Source organism: Bubalus kerabau, chromosome 1 (genome assembly GCF_029407905.1).
Source record: "Bubalus kerabau isolate K-KA32 ecotype Philippines breed swamp buffalo chromosome 1, PCC_UOA_SB_1v2, whole genome shotgun sequence".
Lineage (NCBI taxonomy): Eukaryota > Metazoa > Chordata > Mammalia > Artiodactyla > Bovidae > Bubalus > Bubalus kerabau.
This window is the reverse complement of record NC_073624.1, coordinates 223188794-223213206: the sequence shown is the minus strand read 5'-3', so window position 1 is coordinate 223213206 and position 24413 is coordinate 223188794. Positions and strand designations below refer to the sequence as shown.

At 38.7% G+C, this 24413-nt stretch overlaps 1 protein-coding gene across 9 annotated transcripts in view; it reads left to right on the top strand.

Moving 5' to 3' along the window:
* Positions 1-24413, top strand: part of NR3C1 (nuclear receptor subfamily 3 group C member 1) — a 487336-nt gene that overhangs the window by 447170 nt on the left and 15753 nt on the right. For 8 of the 9 annotated variants that reach the window (XM_055556671.1, XM_055556659.1, XM_055556681.1 and 5 more), the window contains exons 3-6: positions 5437-5603; positions 14909-15025; positions 20880-21158; positions 21686-21830. In XM_055556671.1, the coding sequence (XP_055412646.1) occupies positions 5437-5603; positions 14909-15025; positions 20880-21158; positions 21686-21830 (708 nt within the window). The remainder of the gene's footprint in view (positions 1-5436; positions 5604-14908; positions 15026-20879; positions 21159-21685; positions 21831-24413) is intronic. The other variant, XM_055556690.1, reaches the window with a different exon arrangement.

Below are 24413 nucleotides of genomic sequence, written 5' to 3'. Positions count from 1 at the left end.
TACTCTCCATTCTGAATGGGAGAGAGCATTCAAATATTCATCTGAAACAGCACGTTTTGTTATCTTGGCTCCTCACTTAAAGCGCTCTGGATACAGTCAGTTCATAATAGAATCTCTTGGCATCTTCAGAATGTTTGGCGCAGCTGTAAACACACACTAAGCAAGGACTAAGACGTTTTAGCTTTCCTATTCAGAATGAGTGTGATACACACTGTTACTATGTTGTCTATGTTGTGCTTTTTATTTCTGTCATGTATCCTTAAATAGTGATTTCATATGGTTTTCCTTTTGAGTTCTAACCATTTTCTTAAACCCTAGTCTTTTAAAGCAGTATCACAGGGTCATGTTTACAATTGAAGACCATTTTGCGTTCATCCTTTTCTCCCAGTGGCGTTCACTATAGGCCATCTTGGTGCTCATATTAGTGTGACAAAAACTGGTTTTTCTCCACTGATGTTTGTGGTATGCTTGGAAACTTTGCGTGCACTCAATTCTTACCTCATGTAGCCTAGAATAACTGCCTGAAGGGATGGCAAAAGCCTGACTTAAGTTGCGGATTCTTAGTTGCAGTTCGATCAATCCATTTGTTCATTTAGTTTTAACTTTCCTTTTTGTCATCTCTAGCTCACAGTTGACTGGCCTGAATGTATTTTGCATATGCTCTAATTATAACTGAGATTTTGGGAATACTGTCCTAGATTTTAGACTTAATACTACTTACATAATACTTACACCAGTCTTTCTCATAAAATCTCCAGTTTTCCTGAAAAAGAATGAACATTTATCAAGTGCCTGCCTGCTAGATGGAGGAGTTGTACACTAGACTTTCAGTGTGTTCTCTCATTTTCATAACACACAGACACAGATGATATCCTCTCACTGTACTCATGAGAAAACAGAGGCTCATAGTAGATACCTATCCAAGGTCACACAAGCTCTGAAATGGTAGAACTGAGATCCGAAACGTGTCAGTTCGACCACAAACAGGCTCCCTCATCAACCTCTGACAGCTGAGTGACCTCATCTAGAGGTGATAACATCCTTTTCACAGGGTCGTTGAGAGGACGGATGAGACTGTATTCATGAAAGTGTTTCAAAACTATTAAATACTACACCTAAGTACTGTGAAAACATTTTTAATATATACTAGCGTGTGCATGGGAGAAAGCAATGGCACCCCACTCCAGTACTCTTGCCTGGAAAATCCCATGGACGGAGGAGCCTGGAAGGCTGCAATCCATGGGGTCGCTAAGAGTCGGACACGACTGAGCAACTTCACTTTCACTTTTCACTTTCATGCATTGGAGAAGGAAATGGCAACCCACTCCAGTGTTCTTCCCTGGAGAATCCCAGGGACGGGGGAGCCTGGTGGGCTGCGACCTCTGTGCCGACTCTGGGTCGCACAGAGTCGGAACGACTGAAGCGACTTAGCAGCAGCAGCAGCAGTGTGTGCATATATATCATGTACATATATATATATACACACACACACTATATATATGTATATATAACTGGCTGAGGAAACAGTACAGAATTAACATTTGAAATCATTAAATATTACACTTATTTTCCATAAACTATACAAACAACTGGTTGGTCCCTAAAAATAGATGTCAGATGACAGAGATTGGCTGAACTGTAGTAGGAGCATCTTCAGAACAAAAGCCAGACAAGTTTTTGCTTCCCTAACACTTTGCTCTGCTCACTCACTCCAAGACCTTCCTGCTGCTGCTGCTGCTGCTGCTGAGTCACTTCAGTCGTGTCTGACAGTGTGCAACCCCATAGACAGCAGCCCACCAGGATGCCCCGTCCCTGGGATTCTCCAGGCAAGAACACTGGAGTGGGTTGCCATTTCCTTCTCCAATGCATGAAAGTGAAAAGTGAAAGTGAAGTCGCTCAGTCGTGTCCGACCCTCAGCGACCCCATGGACTGCAGCCTTCCAGGCTCCTCCATCCATGGGATTTTCCAGGCAAGAGTACTGGAGTGGGGTGCCATTGCCTTCTCCGCCAAGACCTTCCTACTTCTCTGTAAAACTCCGGCCCGCAGCAGCTCCGCTGCCTTAGTCACAAGTTTCCATTAATCAGACATGGCTTGTGCCACACCTACAGCAGAGTAATTTCAGGTTATTCTCTTCTATTGTAGGCTTTCAATATGCACTCAGTCTATTCTCCCAAATCTAGCTGGGATCAATACCTTGTGATACAGAAGCATCCAGAAATTCTCTTAAACAATGTTGAGAGAAAAATATGAAACCCTGGGGTCTATTCCCAGAGCTGGGCTGGTAGGAATGCTGTCCTATTCACTAAGCCTGTAGATAAACATAGGGTTGGCTAAGTCCAGTATGCTTCATTTGAGGACAGAATTTAGGGGGACCTTTGGAGTTGGTCAACACCGAAATCAGATTGATTATATTCTTTGCAGCCAAAGATGTAGAAGCTCTATACAGTCAGCAAAAACAAGACCAGGAGCTGACTGTGGCTCAGATCATGAACTCCTTATTGCCAAATTCAGACTTAAACTGAAGAAAGTAGGGAAAACCACTAGACCATTCAGGTATAACCTAAACCAAATCCCTTATGATTATACAGTGGAAGTGAGAAGTAGATTTAAGGGACTAGATCTGATAGATAGAGTGCCTGATGAACTATGGATGGAGGTTCATGACATTGTACAGGAGACAGGGATCAAGACCATCTGCATTGAAAAGAAATGCAAAAAAGCAAAATGGCTGTCTGGGGAGGCCTTACAAGTAGCTGTGAAAAGAAGAGAAGCGAAAAAGCAAAGGAGAAAAGGAAAGATATAAGCATCTGAATGCAGAGTTCCAAAGAATAGCAAGGAGAGATAAGAAAGCCTTCCTCAGCGATCAATGCAAAGAAATAGAGGAAAACAATAGAATGGGAAAGACTAGAGATCTCTTCAAGAAAATTAGAGATACTTGGAATATTTCATGCAAAGATGGGCTCGATAAAGGACAGAAATGGTATGGACCTAACAGAAGCAGAAGATATTAAGAAGAGGTGACAAGAATACAGAGAAGAACTGTACAAAAAAGATAATCACGACCAAGATAATCACAATGGTGTGATCACTCACACTTACCTAGAGCCAGACATCCTGGAATGTGAAGTCAAGTGGGCCTTAGAAACCACACTACGAACAAAGCTAGTGGAGGTGATGGAATTCCAGTAGAGCTCTTTCAAATCCTCAAAGATGATGCTGTGAAAGTGCTGCACTCAATATGCCAGCAAATTTGGAAAACTCAGCAGTGGCCACAGGACTGGAAAAGGTCAGTTTTCATTCCAATCCCAAAGAAAGGCAATGCCAAAGAATGCTCAAACTACTGCACAATTGCACTCATCTCACACACTAGTAATGCTCAAAATTCTCCAAGCCAGGCTTCAGCAATATGTAAACTGTGAACTTCCAGATGTTCAAGCTGGTTTTAGAAAAGGCAGAGGAACCAGAGATCAGATTGCCAACATCTGCTGGATCATGGAAAAAGCAAGAGAGTTCCAGAAAAACATCTATTTCTGCTTTGACTATGCCAAAGCCTTTGACTGTGTGAATCACAGTAAACTGTGGAAAATTCTGAAAGAGATGGGAATACCAGACCACCTGACCTGCCTCTTGAGAAACCTATATGCAGGTCAGGAAGCAACACTTAGAACTGGACATGGAACAATAGACTGGTTCCAAATAGGAAAAGGAGTACATCAAAACTGTATATTGTCACCCTGCTTATTTAACTTCTATGCAGAGTACATCATGAGAAATGCTGGGCTGGAAGAAGCACAAGCTGGAATCCAGATTGCTGGGAGACATATCAATAACCTCAGATATGCAGATGACACCACCTTTATGGCAGAAAGTGAAGAGGAACTAAAAAGCCTCTTGATGAAAGTGAAAGAGGAGAGTGAAAAAGTTGGCTTAAAGCTCAACATTCAGAAAACTAAGATCATGGCATCTAGTCCCATCACTTCATGGGAAATAGATGGGGAAACAGTGGATACAGTGGCAGACTATTTTTGGGGGCTCCAAAATCACTGCCGATGGTGACTGCAGCCATGAATTTAAAAGACGCTTACTCCTTGGAAGGAAAATCATGACCAACCTAGACAGCATATTAAAAAGCAGAGACATTACTTTGCCAACAAAGGTCTGTCTAGTCAAAGCTATGTTTCTTCCGGTGGTCATGTATGGATGTGAGAGTTGGACTGTGAGGAAAGCTGAGCACCGAAGAATTGATGCTTTTGAACTGTGGTGTTGGAGAAGACTCTTGAGAGTCCCTTGGACTGCAAGGAGATCCAACCAGTCCATTCTAAAGGAGATCAGTCCTGGGTGTTCTTTGGAAGGACTGATGCTAAAGCTGAAACTCCAGTACTTTGGCCACCTCATGCAAAGAGTTGACTCATTGGAAAAGACTCTGATGCTGGGAGGGATTGGGGGCAGGAGGAGAAGGGGACGACAGTGGATGAGATGGCTGGATGGCATCACCGACTCGATGGACATGAGTTTGAGTGAACTCCAAGAGTTGGTGATGGACCAGCAGGCCTGGCGTTCTATGATTCATGGGTTCACAAAGAGTCGGACACAACTGAGTGACTGAACTTGGAGTTTATCAGCTTAACTGCTTAAAGTAACAAATTATTACTTTACAATTAACTTTTAACTTTGATTCCTAAAACAGAAGAAAAAGATGTTACTTAATAAATATAATTTGTAACCATGTTGACAACCCAATTTCTTAAGTTAGTTTGTTCTCTGAATTAGTTTAAGCATATTTATAATTGATATTTAATCATGTTATTAGTTGCATTAATAAAGAGACAACTAACACCCAAAGTTTATTCCTAAATATTATCTCTTTTAGAGAATACGCAGATTAAGAATATTGCAGAGAGAAATTTCTTATATAGGTGGAATCTTTGGGGGGAAGATGGGTAATACTGTATCTCTTGATCATGGTGGTAATTACACAATTATTCCTTTAAAGATGATTGTAAACAGATGCTAAGCAACTAAAAATTATATCTAAGCAAAGCACAATTTCACCATTCTTCTTAAAGGATGTTTTTTTGTTTTGTTTTTTTGTGGGTTTTTTTTTTGGCCATGCTGCGTGACTTGTGGGATTTCAGTTTTGACCAGGGATTGAACCTGGGACTGTGGAAATGAAAGTGCCAAATCCTAACCACTAGACCTCCAGGGAACTTCTAAGGGATACTTAAAAATAAATGACCTCACTCTTAATTTTGTATAGAAGAATAAAACATTTGACTATGTCTAGGTAGGATTTTTTTAATGCTTGCCAGTATTTGAAATACATACGTTCAGTGTGAATATTTTTACTGTGGAGTGAAAAGGTAAGAGAACTGTATTTTGATACTTCTCTGACAGTCATGATAATTAAATCCTAACACTACTTTCTTCCTTCTCTAGCCCTGGAATGAGACCAGACGTAAGCTCTCCTCCATCCAGTTCCTCAGCAGCTACGGGACCACCTCCCAAACTCTGCCTAGTCTGCTCTGATGAAGCTTCAGGATGTCATTATGGGGTCTTGACTTGTGGAAGCTGTAAAGTATTCTTCAAAAGAGCAGTGGAAGGTAGTGTGTGTTTTGAAGAGTTTTATTTTTCCTCTATTTGGTTCCTTTTTCTCAGACTGGATTCTGTATGCAAAGCCTGTTAACACTAGAAGTCATTAAAATCAGGGAGAGGAGGGTGGCTCCTAACTCTTGTAGTGGGAAAAGATACTTTTAAAAGCAAACTAAGATAAAACAGACAAGTAAAAATTGAAGGGAGGGAGTATGGTCAGAGAATGGAAAATAACCATAAGAAAGTGCTATGCGTGTGAAATGATGGTTTTAGGTTTCGGCAGTAACTAGTGCTCATAGTTAGCTAGTTTTAGAGCCACCAACTATTCTACTCTGGCAAAAATGAGTGATAATGAGGGGGAAAAGTGTTTTGTTTTCTAATAGCCAGGGCTGTGCTATGTGATATAAATGTGATGTAAGGACCTCCCACTGTCCTCTGGGAGGTCACAGTCTACTTGGAAGTGAAAGATGAGTTCATAGTTAAAAGGTACAGAGATTATAACACAGAGGAGCAAGTGACAAACTGCCTGGGGAAGTCAGGAAAAGTGTTTAAAAGAAAGTGATTTCTCTTGACAAATACTATATTCATATAATGTTTACCCTTGTTACAGACTCAGTCTGCCTGTCACCTCCTTAAATGTTAAATTCATTCCATAAGCAAATTACTGAAGTCACACTAAATATTACCAGTGAATCCTCTTGGGAAAAACTGTTGTGTAAAGTAGTTATTTGTAAAGCAGTTAGAAGGCAGTGTGGCTTGAACGGATTACCTAAAGCTCTGATTGAATAAATATATTAATTTAAAAAATATATAATTATCTACAGTACATGAAGTATTATTATTTGGCTTCAGTTGTGTTTGCATATGCTTAAGGGTTAGATGAGTCATTTTCTTTTGTTTGGATTGCTTTTAATACAGTAGCAAACTATAAAATTACTTATGTTATTCCATAGAGAGCACGGGAATTCAGGCTTTAACCAGCTTGGTTATCACCCAACAACTGAGTAGAGTCATTAAGCAAGCTCATCCCTAATTAATGCAGTGCTACTGACAAAGTAGATGTTACAGCGTCTTCTTATCCTCACTTTACTTTATTCAGCACTTTCTTCACTGATTAGTTCTGTCCATGGTGTAAATGTGATAACAGTGTTACAGCATTCCTGTATATAATAAGTAATATTGACAGATTTAATTCTGAAAGTGAAATTCAGAATGAGACAATGGAGCCTTAAAAGAAATACAGGTATTAAAAAAATTTTTTTTTCATTCTCCCTCATTTTAACTAAAATTATTTCTTTTAAACGGGGCTACAAATTCCAGTTCCAGTGCCTACAGGGATTGAGTATGTGTCGTTCTGGCCAAATACAATACCAAAAGAGTAAAGAAGGGCAGTCACTGATATTAGAGGGTGCAAGCATGCCTTACCTAAAAGCGTCCAAATGCAATTTAAAAAGAAAAGAAAAGCTAAATATATTACAAGTAAGAAAAGCCAAATATATTACAAATAAGACATCACTGCAGGCCATATGTCCCTTAGGCTTTAGGATTAAATTCTCTGCTTTAGAATTAAATTCCTACATGTGCTTTTAGCTATGAATATGTGAATATTAGCTATGCTCTTGCAAAATATATATATGTATTTCAGTTAAATATGAGATAGCTAGATTACATGATAAATAAGAAAAGGTTAAAATGTAAACTGTGTTAAGTAAATCCTTTATTTGGATTTAAATTTTCTCCGTGGTCCCTTCCAGCTCTAAAATTCTGTAATCATTTGCTAACCTAATTTGTAGCAGATCTTCCCAAGCCAGGGGTTGAACGTGGGTCTCCTGAATTGCAGGTAGATTTTTTCCCATCTGAGCCACCAGGGAAGCCCTAAGTAAATCCTTTATTTGGATTTAAATTTTCTCCAGAGTCCCTTCCAGCTCTAAAATTCTGTAATCACTTGCTAACCTAACTCACAGCAGATCTACTTTTCCCTTCCTAGACATGATGGGAATCTGTTTTAAGCCCATATACAGATTTTAGAGCACTTTCTTGAACAGTTACAAAGATGAAGCTTGTGTGATTTTCATTACACTACATTCATTCCATTTTTAATACTTGCCAGAAATTATAGTTTATCCACCAGACATAGTATCATAAAGATCCAAAAGTTAAATATTTTTAGGAAATTTGTACAAGTTTTACTTATCCATACAAGCCAGATCAAGGATTGAGATTTTGAATTTTACTCATTATTCTGGAAGTTACTTTCTGTGTACAAAAAAGAATTTGGATAGCTTCATTTCTTCAGATGTATATTAGTCCAGTGGTCTTTTTTCACTGAGTCCCTTCTTCTTATGCTCCTGTTGCACAAATTGCATATAATCTTTGTGGTGGGTCATAATGGAGACAGACACATGCTACTTTTATTAATAATTTACCAAGTACTATGTTTTACGTATGTCATACTTCCCTGGGTCAGAAAGATCCCCTGGAGAAGGGAATGGCAACCCACTCCAGTATTCTTGTCTGGGAAATCCCATAGACAGAGGAGCCTGGCAGGTGACAGTCCATGGGGTAGCAAAGAGGCACAACTGAGTGACTAGCACACCCAACTACTATGTTTTATATATGTCATACTACTAAATTTGCAGCTCTGTGAGCTTTTAAATGCTCTTATGATCCATATTTGATACACTAGGGAACTGACACTCACAGCTTAAGCAGCAGACTTAGGATTCAAGCATAGCTCTCTGCAAACAGGCTCTTAACGTCAGTGCTACACTGACTTGAAAGGATAAAAATCTCAACTCCTGGCAGTTTATAATCTAGTTAGATACTGAGATGAAAGCAATAACAAGGGAATTATTTATAGTGTTTATTGAGTGCTTACAATGTGTTCAGTTCAGTTCAGTCACTCAGTTGTGTCTGACTCTTTGTGACCCCATGAACCGCAGCACACCAGGCATCCCTGTCCATCACCCAACTCCCAGAGTTCACCCAAACCCATGTCCATCGAGTCAGTGATGCCATCCAACCATCTCATCCTGTGTCATCCCCTTCTCCTCCTGCCCTCAATCTTTCCCAGCATCAGGGTCTTTTCAAATGAGTCAGCTCTTCACATCAGGTGGCCAAAGTATTGGAGTTTCAGCTTTAACATCAGTCCTTCCAAAGACCACCCAGGATTGATCTCCTTTGGAATGGACTGGTTGGATCTCCTTGCAGTCCAAGGGACTCTCAGGAGTCTTCTCCAACAACACAGTTCAAAAGCATCAATTCTTCGGCACTCAGCTTTCTTCACAGTCCAACTCTCACATCCATACATGACCACTGGGAAAACCATAGCCTTGACTAGATGGACCTTTGTTGGCAAAGTATTTTTAATATGCTGTCTAGGTTGGTCATAACTTTCTTTCTAAGGAGTAAGCGTCCTGTAATTTCATGGCTGCAATCACCATCTGCAGTAATTTTGGAGCCCAGAAAAAAAAAAGTCAGCCACTGTTTCCCCATCTATTTGCCATGAAGTGATGGGACTGGATGCCGTGATCTTAGTTTTCTGAATGTTGAGCGTTAAGCCAACTTTTTCACTCTCCTCTTTGACTTTCATCAAGAGGCTTTTGAGTTCCTCTTCACTTTCTGCCATAAGGGTGGTGTCATCTGCATATCTGAGGTTATTGATATTTCTCCCGGCAATCTTGATTCCAGCTTTGCTTCCTCCAGCCCAGCGTTTCTCTTGATGTACTCTGCATATAAGTGTGTTACAATGTGTTAGGCACTATTTTAAGAATGTTCTTCACAACTGCCTTTAACCCTTGCAGAAGCACAGTGAGGTAGATGCTAATTTTCCAGCTTTACAGATGGAGAAACCGGGAGCTCAGAGAGGTTAATAAACATTACTGAGATCACACAGCTAGGCAGCAGAGCTGCAATTCAGACCAAGGGCTTCCTAGCAACCTTGCCAAGTGTGCTTTGCACTATACGACACTGTTTTGAGAGCAGCAAAGAAGCTGAAGCTTTCAAGCTGTCTCACTCAAGCTGACAGTCACAGTTCACATTTGAAACTTGGGTACTTCCAGCAGAGTATGTACAAATGACAGAAAACCCTAGATGATACCGTTTGCTATGTGGCTCGTTTCCTGTACTCTGTTAATTAATTCTTGATCATGTCCATGCATCATTCTTCTGTTTACTACCTAGTATTTTTCTTGGATCACTCTTTTATATAACTTAATTTATTTAAAACAACTGTATTAGTTTTACTGTCCCTACTGTATTAGTTATCTGTTGATGTGTAACAAATGACCCCCCAAATTAGTGGCTAGAAACAACAGATGTTAATTATGTCACACAGTTTTCTTAAGAGTCAGGAATTTGGGAGCAGCTTATTAGCTGGGTAGTCCTGGGACTCTCATGAAGTTATATTCAGACTGTTGGTGGAAGCTGCAGTCATCTGAAGGTTTGACTGGGGCTACAAAATCTACTTCCAGCTCATCAGCACTGCTTTTGGCAGGAAGCTTCAGTTCCTCATTATGTGGGTCTCTTCTAATGCTGCTCTCAACATAGCAAGTGGCATGCCCCAGAACAAATGAACCACAGGGAGAGACTGTGATGAATATGAGAATGTATTTTCTTTATTACTCAATCTCAGATGTGACATAATCACTTTGGCCCTATTTTGTTGGTCACACGCCAGTCCTGGTATAGTGTGGGAAGGGTAATCAGAGTGTGTTTACCAAGAGACAGAGACCACTGAGGGTCAGCTTGGAGGCAGGCTACAACTTCTACCAGAAATAATCAGTTTTTGGCATTTGATTCTGGGTTTTTTTTTCATTTATTTATTTTAGCTAGAGGCTAATTACTTTACAGTATCGTGGTGGTTTTTGTCATACATTGACATGAAGCAGCCACAGGTGTACATGTGTTCCCCATCCCATCCCTCTGGGTTGTCCCAGTGCACCAGCTTTGAGTGCCCAGTTTCATGCATCAAACTTGGACTGGTCATCTATTTCACATATGGTAATTATACATGTTTCAATGCTGTTCTCTCAAATCATCCCACCCTAGCCTTCTCCCACAGAGTCCAGAAGTCTGTTCTTTACATCTGTGTCTCTTGCTGTCTTGCATATAGGGTCATCATTACCATCTTTCTAAATTCCATATATATGCATTAATATACTGTATTGGTGTTTTTCTTTCTTGACTTACTTCACTCTGTGTAATAGGCTCCAGTTTCACCCACCTCATTAGAACTGATTCAAATGCATTCTTTTTAATAGCTGAGTAATATTCCATTGTGTATATGTACCAAAACTTTCCTATCCATTCGTCTGCTGATGGATATATAGGTTGCTTCCATGTCCTAGCTATTGTAAACAGTGCTGCAGTCAACAGTGGGGTACATGTGCTTCTTTCAGTTCTGGTTTCCTCAGTGTGTATGCTCAGCAGTGGGATTGCTGGGTCATATGGCAGTTCTAGTTCCAATTTTTTAAGAAATCTCCACACTGTTCTCCATTGTAGCTGTACTAGTTTGCATTCCCACTAACAGTGTTAAGAGAGTTCCCTTTTCTTCACAACCTCTCCAGCATTTATTGTTCGTAGACTCTTTGATAGCAGCCATTCTGACCAACGTGAGATGGTAGGTACCTCATTGTGGTTTTGATTTGCATTTCTCTGATAATGACTGATGTTGAGCATCTTTTCATGTGTTAGTTAGCCATCTGTACGTCTTCTTGGGAGAAATGTCTGTTTAGTTCTTTGGCCCATTTTTTGATTGGGTCATTTATTTTTCCGGTATTGAGCTGCATGAGCTGCTTGTATATTTTTGAGATTAATTCTTTGTCAGTTGCTTCATTATGCCATTATTTTCTCCCATTCTGAAGGCTGTCTTTTCACCTTGCTTATAGCTTCTTTCATTGTACAAGAGCTTTTAGCTTAATTAGGTCCCATTTTTTAATTTTTACTCTGGGAGGTGGGTCATAGAGGATCTTGCTGTGATTTATGTCAAAGAGTGTTTTGCCTATGTTTTCCTTTAGGAGTTTTTATAGTTCCTGGTCTTATATTTAAATCTTTAATCCATTTTGAGGTTTTTTTGTGTGTATGGTGTTAGAAAGTGTTCTAGTTTCATCCTGCTAGCAGTAGTTGACCAGCTTTCCCAGCACCAGTTGTTAAAAGAGATTGTCTTTTCTCCATTGTATATTTTTGCCTTGTTTGTCAAAGATAAGATGTCCACAGGTGTGTGGATTTATTTCTGGGCTTTCTATTTTTTTCCATTGATCTATATTTCTGTCTTTGTGCCAGTACCATACTGTCTTGATGCCGGTAACTTTGTAGTATAGTCTGAAGTCAGGCAGGTTGATTCCTCCAGTTCCATTCTTCTTTCTCAAGATGGCTTTGGCTATTTGAGGGTTTTTTTTTATATTTCCATACAAATTGTGAAATTATTTGTTCTAGTTCTGTGAAAAATACCATTGGTAGTTTGGTAGGGATTGCATTCAATCTGTAGATTGCTTTGGGTAGTATATCCATTTTCACTATATTGATTCTTCTGATCCATGAACATGGTATATTTCTCCATCTATGTGTCATCTTTGATTTCTTTCATCAGTGTTTTATAGTTTTATATACATAGGTCCTTTGTTTCTTTAGGTAGATTTATTCTTAATATTTTATTCTTGGTGAATGGGATTGTTTCCTTAATTTCTCATTCTGTTTTCTCATTGTTAGTGTATGGAATGCAAGGGACTTCTGTGTAGTAATTTTATATCCTTCAACTTTACTATATTTATTGATTAGCTCTAATAATTTTCTGGTGGTGCCTTGAGGGTTTTCTCTGTGGAGGATCATGTCATCTGCAAACAGTGAGAGCTTTACTTCTTCTTTTCCAATCTGGATTCCTTTTCTTTATTTTTCTGCTCTGACTGCTATGGCCCAAACTTCCAAAACTATGTTGAATAGTAGTGGTGAGAGAGGGAACCCTTGTCTTATTCCTGATATGAGGGGAAATTCTTTCAATTTTTCACCATTGAGGATAATGTTTGCTGTGGGTTTATCATATATGGCTTTTATTATGTTGAGGTATGTTCCTTCCATGCCTGCTTTCTGAAGAGTTTTTATCATAAATGGGTGCAAAAACTGATTTTTACTATAAAAATAAGGACAATACAAACAAAACGATATTGAGAAATCCCAGCTGGCCTGAAGGCTTTTCTCCTGACATCTGCCCTCTCTCTAGTTAGAAAACAAATTTACCAAGTGGTAGAAGACACAGAAACTCCAAACTGAAATGTCTTATTGTCTTATCATATGTATTGACAGAGAGTACATATCCATGCCTTGTAAATAGTGACCACTAGTTGAAACTCCTCTTTTTATAGATAAGATACCCACAGACTTGTCCAACTTCATACTAATAACCAGATAGAGCATTTGAACTTAAGAAGGTACATTGCCCCCTGATTCTGTAGCTCAGATTCTTAATTGTGGTGAAGATATACCTGGGATAAAGAAAACATTATTAGGGCTTCCTTGGTGGGTCAGTGGTAAAGAATCCACCTGTTAATGCAGGAGATGCAGACTCAATCCCTGATCTGGGAAGATCCCATATGCTACAGAGCAACTTAGCCCATGCGCTACAACTGCTGAAGCCCAAGCACTAGAGAGCAGCCCCTGCTTGCCACAACTAGAGAAAAGCCCACACAGCAAGGAAGACCCAGCAGAGCCAAAAAAAATAAATATGAGCTTAACATGCACATTCTGAGCTTTTGGTTAGATATAAAGCACTAAAACTTCCTCTGTGTTTACCAATCATTTTTTTAATTGTCCCTTCTAGTTTACTGAAGAACAATAATTCAGGGATAGTCTTATGGGTTAAAACGTTTTCATTATTATAACTGCTTCAACTATGATTTTATCTGTTGTTCCTTCTTTAATTCTGTATAATAGAATTATTGGGTTAGAGCTTCTAGTTCATGTCCAAGAAAAGAAGCTAGGAAACTTACACAATACAGAAAGGAATAGAAATGACTGGTACAGACACTTGGCACTGGAGAACAACTCTGGAACAAAGCTGAATTGTAGACCAGTAGTCAAATTCTGTGGCCTGTTCCTCACAAAGAACTGAAACTGATGTAGTTAACCATCTACCCCAAACTAATGCTTAACAAGCCCTGTGATTTAACATGTTAGGAAGAAGTGAATATAGTTAGTTTTATCCAAATCAAGTAGAGTATTCTGTACATAAAGGATCTTTTCCTAATATCAGAACTAGGTATATTCAACCTTATGAATTGATGATTATTATTTTTTCTCTTTTCTTTGAATATGATTTTTGAGAAGACAAATGTCCTGCAATCTTCTGAATACCACCCCCTCTAGTGTAAGGACATGGACTCTTAACTATCTAGTGTATCTATTTAGATATGCTGGTCTTGTGTAGAAGGATCCTTTCAGTTTTAATGCCAGGCTAGCAAATCCTCAGATAGCTTTCTTCAACAAGAGAGGGTACACTGAGGGTAGAGGGAAAGTAGGAAGACTTTTTGTCTTTCCCTTTTAAATTTCCCTTGAAATTTTTTGACAGGTAAAAACTGCATTTCTACCTCTTAACACATTTAATACTGGGTCCCAGAAGATTTTAGACAGTAACAATCATCAGTAGCTGGTGTCTAAAAACATGTGAAATAATTTAAAAATCTCCCTAAGTTACAGATACAGTAGTTTAGTTTGCTGAGTCTGTGATTCACCTAATTGTTGGCCACCTTAACACAATTTAAGATTAAGCCTTTACTAATAACTTCATTTAAAATTTGGAAGGGAAGCATACTTTATTTGCATGTGGTGGTGCAATGATAAAGTAATTTTCCCTTTGGTACTCTCACCATATTTTTAAACCAGTTTCCTCTTTCTTTAATCCTGCTAAGCATTAGATTAGAAGTCATAATAAAACAGTGATTACAGAGGTCTTCTATAATGGTTAAGAAACTGTTTAAAGCACAGTTTATCAAGGAAGAGGTAGTGACTGGAAAGGGGCAAAAAGAGGGTTTGTGGGGTACTTTCTGCTTCTTAATAAGTTTATTAGGTGATAAATTTATGATTTGTGTACTTTTCTGTATGTATACTGCAGTAATTTTTTTTTAATGAACTATGCTTGTTAAACAATATGAAAGACTTTACTCTTTAAATTGATCTCTCACTTTGTATTGGATGTACAGTATGCCTGCCTTCATCAGTGCTTTTGGTCCTTGGCTATGTCCCACCGAAAACAACAACAAAGAGCCTCCCCATAAAAATATCCTTTAAGGCCCGGGAAATTTTAACAGTGCCTTTATTTTCCATGTAGGACAGCACAATTATCTTTGTGCTGGAAGAAATGATTGTATCATTGATAAAATTCGAAGAAAAAACTGCCCAGCATGCCGCTATAGAAAATGCCTTCAAGCTGGAATGAACCTGGAAGGTAATGTAAATATTGAAAATGAATTGTCTTTGCACCATATAAAAATTTATCACTTTACTTTTGAAAAAATCAGTAAGCAGATGCAATAATTAAAAGTAGGATTTTTAGAAAGTTGTACTTTTCTAAGAAGTTGTCCGTTTTTTCCATGTTGTCCATTTTATTGGCATATAATTGCTGATAGTAGTCTTTTATGATCCTTTGTATTTCTGTGTTGTCTGTTGTGATCTCTCCATTTTCATTTCTAATTTTGTTGATTTTTCTCCCTTTGTTTCTTGATGTTTCTTGATGAGTCTGGCTAATGGTTTGTCAATTTTATTTATCCTTTCAAAGAACCAGCTTTTGGCTTTGTTGATTTTTGCTATGGTCTCTTTTATTTCTTTTGCATTTATTTCTGCCCTAATTTTTAAGATTTCTTTCCTTCTACTAACCCTGGGGTTCTTCATTTCTTCCTTTTCTAGTTGCTTTAGGTGTAGGGTTAGGTTATTTATTTGACTTTTTTCTTGTTTCTTGAGGTATGCCTGTATTGCTATGAACTTTCCCCTTAGCTCTGCTTTTACAGTGTCCCACAGGTTTTGGGTTGTTGTGTTTTCATTTTCATTCATTTCTATGCATATTTTGATTTCTTCTGTGATTTGTTGGTTATTTGGCAGCGTGTTGTTCAGCCTCCATATGTTGGATTTTTTAATAGTTTTTCTCCTGTAATTGAGATCTAATCTTACTACATTGTGGTCAGAAAAGATGCTTGGAATGATTTCTATTTTTTTGAATTTACCAAGGCCCAGGACGTGATCTATCCTGGAGAAGGTTCCATGTGCGTTTGAGAAAAAGGTGAAATTCATTGTTTTGGGGTGAAATGTCCTATAGATATTAGATCTAACTGGTCTATTAAATGAGTATTTCATATTCTGCTTAAGGTTATCAACTCTTACTACATAGACTGACTTCATTATAGCCAAACTATACACGAATAAAGAAAATTATGTAATAATCAAACTTGTAATACTTGAAGAAACATTACTTTGGTCTTTATTTCTTTTTTCAAACTCACAACTATTTGCTAGGGTTAGTATAGAAACAACTCAGAATTATTCTGTTATTTACCTTTTACTTTGCATATACATGTATATATCAATCTTTTATTTCAAACCTACAGTGGGGAAAAAGTGAAGAAAGCCTTCAATGGGTTTTTTCAAGCAAAGAAGAAATCTGAAGCTAGTTATGAATGAGTTTCATATTCTTGTTTATATAACAAGTGTAATTAACATTGATGTTATTTGAAATCTTTTCCCTGGGGTAGAAAGTTTGGAATTTTGCTTTAGTTGAAGGTGGTACTGGTGCACTGCAGTTCAGCAAGTTTTCACCACAGCAGGCATTAGACATGAAATGAATAAAACAGTGTCTGTATTCAAAATCAGTAAAATAGTGCCTGTACTCAAGCAATTTACTGTCTAGTTAGGTTGCAGAGTCAACACAAAATGGTACAACACACTATAAGATAAACAGGAGCAAGAGGTCGGTCACCTGATTCTGTCCTAAAAGGCAAAAAAAAAAAAAAGCAACACTGAATTTTAAATCTAGAGACGTTCTGTAGGAGTTAGATGGAAAATCAGGGCAGTCACAGGATCAGACTTGAATTTTGCAAAGACTAATCTATGAACAAAGCTAGTGGAGGTGATAGAATTCCAGTTGAGCTGTTTCAAATCCTAAAAGATGATGCTGTGAAAGTGTTGCACTCAATATGCCAGCAAATTTGGAAAACACAGCAATGGCCACAGGACTGAAAAAGGTCAGCTTTCATTCCAATCCCAAAGGCAATGCCAAAGAATGCTCAAACTACCGCACAGTGGCACTCAACAACACACTAGTAAAGTAATGCTCAAAATTCTCCAAGCCAGGCTTCAGCAATACATGAACTGTGAACTTCCTGATGTTCAAGCTGGATTTAGAAAAGGCAGAGGAACCAGAGATCAAATTGCCAACATCCACTGGATCATGGAAAAAGCAAGAGAGTTCCAGAAAAACATCTACTTCTGCTTTATTGACTACGCCTAAGCTTTTGTGTGGATCACAACAAACTGGAAAATTCTTAAAGAAGATGGGAATACCAGACCACCTGACCTGCCTCCTGAGAAATCAATATGCAGGTCAGGAAGCAACAGTTAGAACTGGACATGGACCAACAGACTGGTTCCAAATCGGGAAAGGAGTACGTCAAGACTGTATATTGTCACCCTGCTTATTTAACTTCTATGCAGAGTACATCATGGGAAATGCCAGCTGAATGAAGCACAGGCTAGAATCAAGATTGTCAGGAGAAATATCAATAACCTCATATGCTGATGACACCACTCTTATGGCAGAAAGCAAAGAAGAACTAAAGAGCCTCTTGATGAAACTGAAAGAGGACAGTGAAAAAGTTGGCTTAAAGCTCAATATTCCAAAAACTAAGATCATGGCATCCGGTCCCATCACTTCATGGGAAATAGATATGGAAACAGTGAGAGGCTTTATTTTGGGGGGCTCCAAAATCACTGCAGATGGTGACTGCAGCCAGGAAATTAAAAGACGCTTGCTCCTTGGAAGGAAAGTTATGACCAACCTAGACAGCATATTCAAAAGCAGAGACATTACTTTGCCAACAAAGGTCCATCTAGTCAAGGCTATTGTGTTTCCAGTGATCATGTATGGATGTGAGAGTTGGACCATAAAGCTAGCTGAGCACTGAAGAATTGATGCTTTTTAACTGTGGTGTTGGAGAAGACTCTTGAGAGTCCCTTGGACTGCAAGGAGATCCAACCAGTCCATCCTAAAGGAAATCAGTCCTGAATAGTCACTGGAAGGACTGATGCTGGGAAAGATTCAAGGTAGGAGCAGAAGAGGATGACAGAGGATGAGATGGTTAGATGGCATCACCGACTCGATGGACATGAGTTTGAGCAAGCTCCAGGAGTTGGTGATGGACAGGGAAGCCTGGCGTACTGCAGTCCGTGGGGTCGCGAAGAGTCGGACCTGACTGAGTGACTGAACCGAACTGAATCTTGTATATGGTGCTGTTAGAGGAAGGATGAAATCCATGTGGTTCTTCTGACAGAAAAGAGACTGTTGGGGCTGTCCAGTACACACTGCGTACATGTTTTAAAACATAAAGTAGATTTATGGCTGTAACTACAGTCTAATTCCCCAATCCACACAAGAACATTCTGTTCTTCGTATTACTTTGATAGCAAAAAAGATTAGTCTTTTCTTCACCATATTTACAAACATTCATGACACATCAGTCACTTAGCCCAGTTTTTTCCAAGCATGCCTACGTTCTTAAACTTTCCTACAGGGTGCCAATGTGTTAAACATTGCTTTAAAGAAAATGATAAATGCCCATCTTCTTATAGGTGTTACCAAAGCTACAGAGATTGACTACAAATTCACGTAGACATTCAGTGCCACAAGGATAATTTATTACCAAAACCAGATAGTTATTCCTCATTTCTTACATCTCTGTGCATATTTTAGTTTCATCTTCCTTCTCTCTGACCATTTAAATGAATATGTATTAATGCATGCCAGGTTTTAGTGACTGGTTTATATATTTTGCCCTCCAGCCCCAGTTTTACTGCTTTCCTTTAATTCCCCAAGTAGTTCATTCAAAGAACAAACTCAGCATTTGGTCCTATCACTAATACAGTGCGGCTGCTTAACAGTAACATCTTTAGATGCTTTCCCAAATACACACCAAGTTTAACTTGCATTTGGAGCTCTAAGCAATGTTAATCATCTTTTCACATGCCTATTGGCCACCTGTATAGTTCTTCTTTGGAGAAATGTCTCTTTAGGTCTTCTGCCCTTTTTTGGGGGGTTGTTTGATTTTTGTTGACAAGTTGTATGAGCTGTTTTGTATATTTTGAAAATTAAGCCCTGTTGAATCATTTGCAAGTATTTTCTTCCTGTCTTTAGATTGTCTTTTTATTTCTATTGCCTTGTGAGACTTAACCTAAGAAAACATGGGTATGATTGTCAGAAAATCTTTTGCCTGTGTTCTCTTATAGGAGTTTTATGATAAGGTGAGAATACTTTAAAGTCCTCCAGTTTGTCATTATTCTTTCTTCTGCTCTAATGTAGAGTGTAAGAACACATATTCTAGACAAATTTAAACTTATGGTTAATAGTAGTTTTTAAAGTACTGTTTCAGTGTATTTATTTGGGACATGCATGTTCTCTTTGAGGTCTGGGTGTCAGTAAGATATGATAATGTATAGGAGCTCTTCCATTTTTAACTTTGTCACTCCTCTATAAACTTGGACTACATGAATTCAGAATATTTTCCAACTGTATTTTACTACCAGTTGAGACAGTGACCGTGTGCCAAGAACTGTTTTATGCATTTTATATATTCTAATTGATTTAATTATCAACAGATCCTATGAGGTAGGTACTGACATTATCCTCATTTTATAGAAGAGGAAACAAAGGCCCAGAGAATAGGGCACAGATACCCAGCTACTCAGTGGCAGAGCCAGGATTATATTCCAACATGTTGGTTTCATAGTTATGCTCTCTACTGCACCATACTGTGTCTTCAATAGAGCATGGTAAAATAAATTAGAACATGTCTGTCATGATTGTATTTCTGTGTTTTGAAACGTTAACTAAAAATTCTTAAATGTTTGAGCACAGAGCACAGTAAGAAATGGGACCATTCTACCCAACCAAACGACAGGGTTTTTTTTTTTACCCCCAACACTGCACATGGATATACATAGTTCTTGCCCCCACATCTGTCCTCCGCAAACTGTACTTTGTCATTTTATGGACAAAAGATATAATAATTATTTTTAAATGTGACTATCATTTACTTTTCCTTAACACAGTGGTCTGCATAGCTGATAACTGAGACAGGTACAATTCTGCTTTCATACAACTTACATTCCTTGTCCTTCCTTGGAGCTCTGAGTAATTTCTCTTTAAGAATACCGTAATTTGCTTGCTTTGGCCCCACATATAACCAGAAAAGAATAATATTTTCATTTGTCAATGGAACAAGTAAATTCAAGAATATGAATATGTCTGCTAAAAAAATCTACAGAATCCATGTTTTAATTCAATTATACTTTTCCAAACTAAGTCAGAAATAAAAGTTACTTTATATATGATATGAAAATAGATACTTTAGGCTTATAGAGTCATCAGTTAAAATCTCTTATAAAAGAAATTATACCCAGTGGTAATTTATATAAAGAAATGGTTTTCTCTGAATGGCCACAAAGATTTTAAATCCCATATAGTATACATAATATAAAGGTGAAATGGGGATCTTTCTGCATGCATGATCTCCTGTGCAAGATCTTCTTACTATCTTGATAAGAAGGGGACTTTGTGCAAGACGATCAACAGTATCCCTCTCTTCATTACACCCACAATTTAGATTCACCCTAAGCCACCACAGTTACTGGTATTACGAACTTAAATTCTTTCTTTCAGTTGATGGTAATTTGCCTTGTATAACTAATGAAATTTTTACTTTGGAGTGAAATTGAGACAGAAATTACTTTAATGGAAGAATATGTAAGTGATATGTTTATGTTGTTTTAACATAGTAAGACATTTAATTTTAACTATAATGAAGAAGTAACTGTCTTGTTTGTAGAGGAAATTAAATGAATGGGTTCCTCTTGATTCTTTGCTTTCAGGAAAAACTGTTTTTCTCTTCTTTCGTGTCACTTTATCATAACTGCTACATAAAAGATTTCTCCTTTTTCAAATTAGTTTCAGCAACTGAAATACCTCTTGAATAAACCACGCTGTCCAAACTTTCCCATTACAGCTGATTTCTGTGTATTTTTTATTAATATACCCACAGCTCGAAAAACAAAGAAAAAGATAAAAGGAATTCAGCAGGCCACTACAGGAGTCTCGCAAGAAACTTCCGAAAATCCTGCTAACAAAACAATAGTTCCTGCAACATTACCACAACTCACACCTACGCTGGTGTCACTGCTGGAAGTCATTGAACCCGAGGTGTTATATGCAGGATATGACAGCTCTATTCCAGATTCAACTTGGCGGATCATGACCGCACTCAACATGTTAGGTGGGCGGCAGGTGATTGCAGCAGTGAAATGGGCAAAGGCAATACCAGGTAAGATGCACAAGATAACACCACTAAGGTGTAAACCTTAGAATTTTTTACATAAAACACTCTGGCTCTGTATCACCTTGGTCCCATGGTTTCCTGTCATCCCTACTTAATCAAGGGGTGAAGTGAAGTCAGTCAGTCGTGTCCGACTCTTAGCTCCTCCGTCCGTGAGGTAAAGAGGTATAAATATCAGGAGCATTTTTTTAACTTAAATCCACTGAATGAGTAATGTCTGCCAGGATTCTTGGCTTTCTGTTTTACTTTTTAATATAGCATTTTAGTCTTTAGTCCATATTTACTCAAATAAGCAAAAGGTGACAAAAACTGGCTACTCTTTTTTCTAACATTGAATACTATTAAAAAATTATTGAGAGCTTTGGTCTTACGTGTCAAATGACAAAGGAGAACTGTGTCCACTTAACACTTCATTTCTTCTATTAGCATCTTCCAAAACTGGCAGTTCCCAGAGAGAGGATCTTCTCTTTGGCAACTAGAGTGTGTCCTCATACCTTTTATTCCTCTTAATTCAGGATTCAGGAACTTACATCTGGATGACCAAATGACTCTACTGCAATATTCATGGATGTTCCTCATGGCATTTGCCTTGGGGTGGAGATCGTACAGACAATCATGTGCAAATATGCTGTGTTTTGCTCCTGATCTAATTATTAATGAGTAAGTCATTTGTTATTCATATTCCTTCAGGACTGAATCAGTCCTACCAGATTATCTTGGAACTGGGCAACCTACCAACTATCTTGAGGCAGAATTTATCAATGCTTAAGGCAGGCCAGAATGTACTACAGAGCAAATTGCATGTGGCATTATTACGGACCAGGACCTACTGAAGGATATTTTTTAAATAGCATCTCTTGGGGTCAGTAAAGTCTATAGCAAGGGAAAAGGAATCTTACTGTGGCATTGTTTTAATTATGTAATCGTATTTCAGAAAGGAAACAGCGTAATACAATTCATGTTGATCTTACTTTCAGCAGGGACAATGAACAGATGAGGACAACTAGGATGAAGGGATGACAGATATGGACCCAAAGACAAGAAGCATCTCTTTGCATGGCAAGGCTCACTCAATGTCTATGAGTTGTAAAGAAAATGGGAGAGAACCAACCACACTAAGATTTGATAAATCAGCTTTCTCTAGTCCTCTAGGTCTATGCCTGTGAAATATTTCAGATACCCATTCCCCTTACCCATTGCACTTGTTTTCTAACCAGCTTTCTGCTGCCCGTGTATCCTCCATCCTGCTAAGTTTTTCTTCTTAACACACAGGTGTCTTCACTGAGCACTCAGTGCATACTCAGCATGGTTTCTGGCTTTCCAGAATCTGGCCTCATTTTATCTCTTGTTATTCTCCTTCACATATTCTTTTTCCCCTCAGATGATCTGTTCTTCAAACATACCCCTAGCTCATGATGGTCGTACCACCAGGTAAAAACCTCTCTCCTGTATATCCCTAGCATTTATCACGTTCTACCTTTTATTACTACTTTTGCACTCACAGCTTATCTCCTTTATTAGATAGCAAACAGGGAAGTCACACACACTCACATATGCATACCCACTGATCTGGGCAGAAGGAGATCTGTATTCATGTGAGAAAAAGATTTTAAAACTGTGAGCTCTGGGTGCTGTTGACTATCCTGCTGCTACTAAGTTGCTTCAGTCATGTCTGACTCTGTGCGACCCCATAGATGGCAGCCCACCAGGCTCCCCCGTCCCTGGGATTCTCCAGGCAAGAACACTGGAGTGGGTTGCCATTTCCTTCTCCAATGCATGAAAGTGAAAAGTGAAAATGAAGTCGCTCAGTCGTGTCCGACTCTTTGCGACCCCATGGACTGCAGCCTACCAGGCTCCTCCATCCATGGGATTTTCCAGGCAAGAGTACTGGAGTGGGGTGCCATTGCCTTCTCCGGCTGTTGACTATGAGGGTCCAAAAAAAAAAAATTAGTGAAATCTTCAACCATGTTATAACAGTCCCACTATACTCCATGTGAGTTAATCCATCATTAGTAGTTTCTGTTCAGAACTGGATGCCATATTAAAAAAAAACTATGTCCAGAGTGGCAAGAAGTTTAGAAATTAACATCAGTGGATGAACAGAGGATGTGTAAAGAAGAAAATGAATGATAAGGACAGCCTAAAAAGATATCCTGTGAAGAGCAAGCAAACATGCTGTTTCCACTGTTGGGTGTACCAAGCACAAAAATAACGGGTAGAAGGTATAAAAAAGCATCTATTTGAGCCAGGTGTTAAACAGCAGGGCTTGCCTTATGACACAGTAAAGGTCAAGTCGTATCTGTTTTAGAGGAGACCGGATGATACTAGCTCTAGATATTTTAAAAGAGGCTTAACTGCTGAGCTAAACTTGCTGGCTAAGTTTCCCAGCACAGTGTTCATTTAATTATATTTGAGTATTTACCAAGTGTCACTGTTTTTAAGAGCTTGAGCTGTAATACGTAAGGCTCTGCTAACATGCAGATGAGGAAAACCCAAACAAATGACCAAATTTATTTCAGAGAGCCATAACATTATAGTGTGGGGTACTATAGAAGACCTCTCTAAATATCTGAGCACTGAATAGTACAAAAGAACAAGCTTATAGGAGAGGTAGGGCATTTCAGGCAGAAGAGATGACTACAAAGGCTGACAAACAACCTTGGCATATGTGAGGAACTGAGAGAAAGCCAATAAGGACTTTCTCCGAGTTTAGAGAAGTGGACAGGGACCAAGTCAAGCAGCATCTTAAAAGCCATGAGATAGAGTTTGTTTTAGGAGCATGAAGAAGCCAGCGCTGGGAGGAGACAGAGGCGGTTTCATACAGAGGAAAACGGATTACAGGGGAACATCAAATACCGCACTCCTAGTATGTGCCTGCTACTGTACTAGCAGAGAACAAGACAGACAAGGCTCCCTGCCTTTATTGCTTACACTCTAGTTGGGGAGACACAGATAACCATCAAATCAAATAATTTTGAGTTTTTACTAGACAGAGGTCTCTTTCAGATGAGTCACTAGTGGCTTCTTGGAGGAGGTGTAACTGAGTGAGACGTGAAGGAGAAAAGACCAGGCTTCATGGTTAGAAGAAACGTGACAAGAGGCATGTGAAATATGTACTGCAATCAAACTCTTTGCATTCTATTAATTCTGTTAATTTTCAGTGAATAGGCACTGCATGTGCTTGACCCGGCCCGCTCTCCACACATACTTTCAGGTGTCCACTTCAAAGACAGATGGCACCTT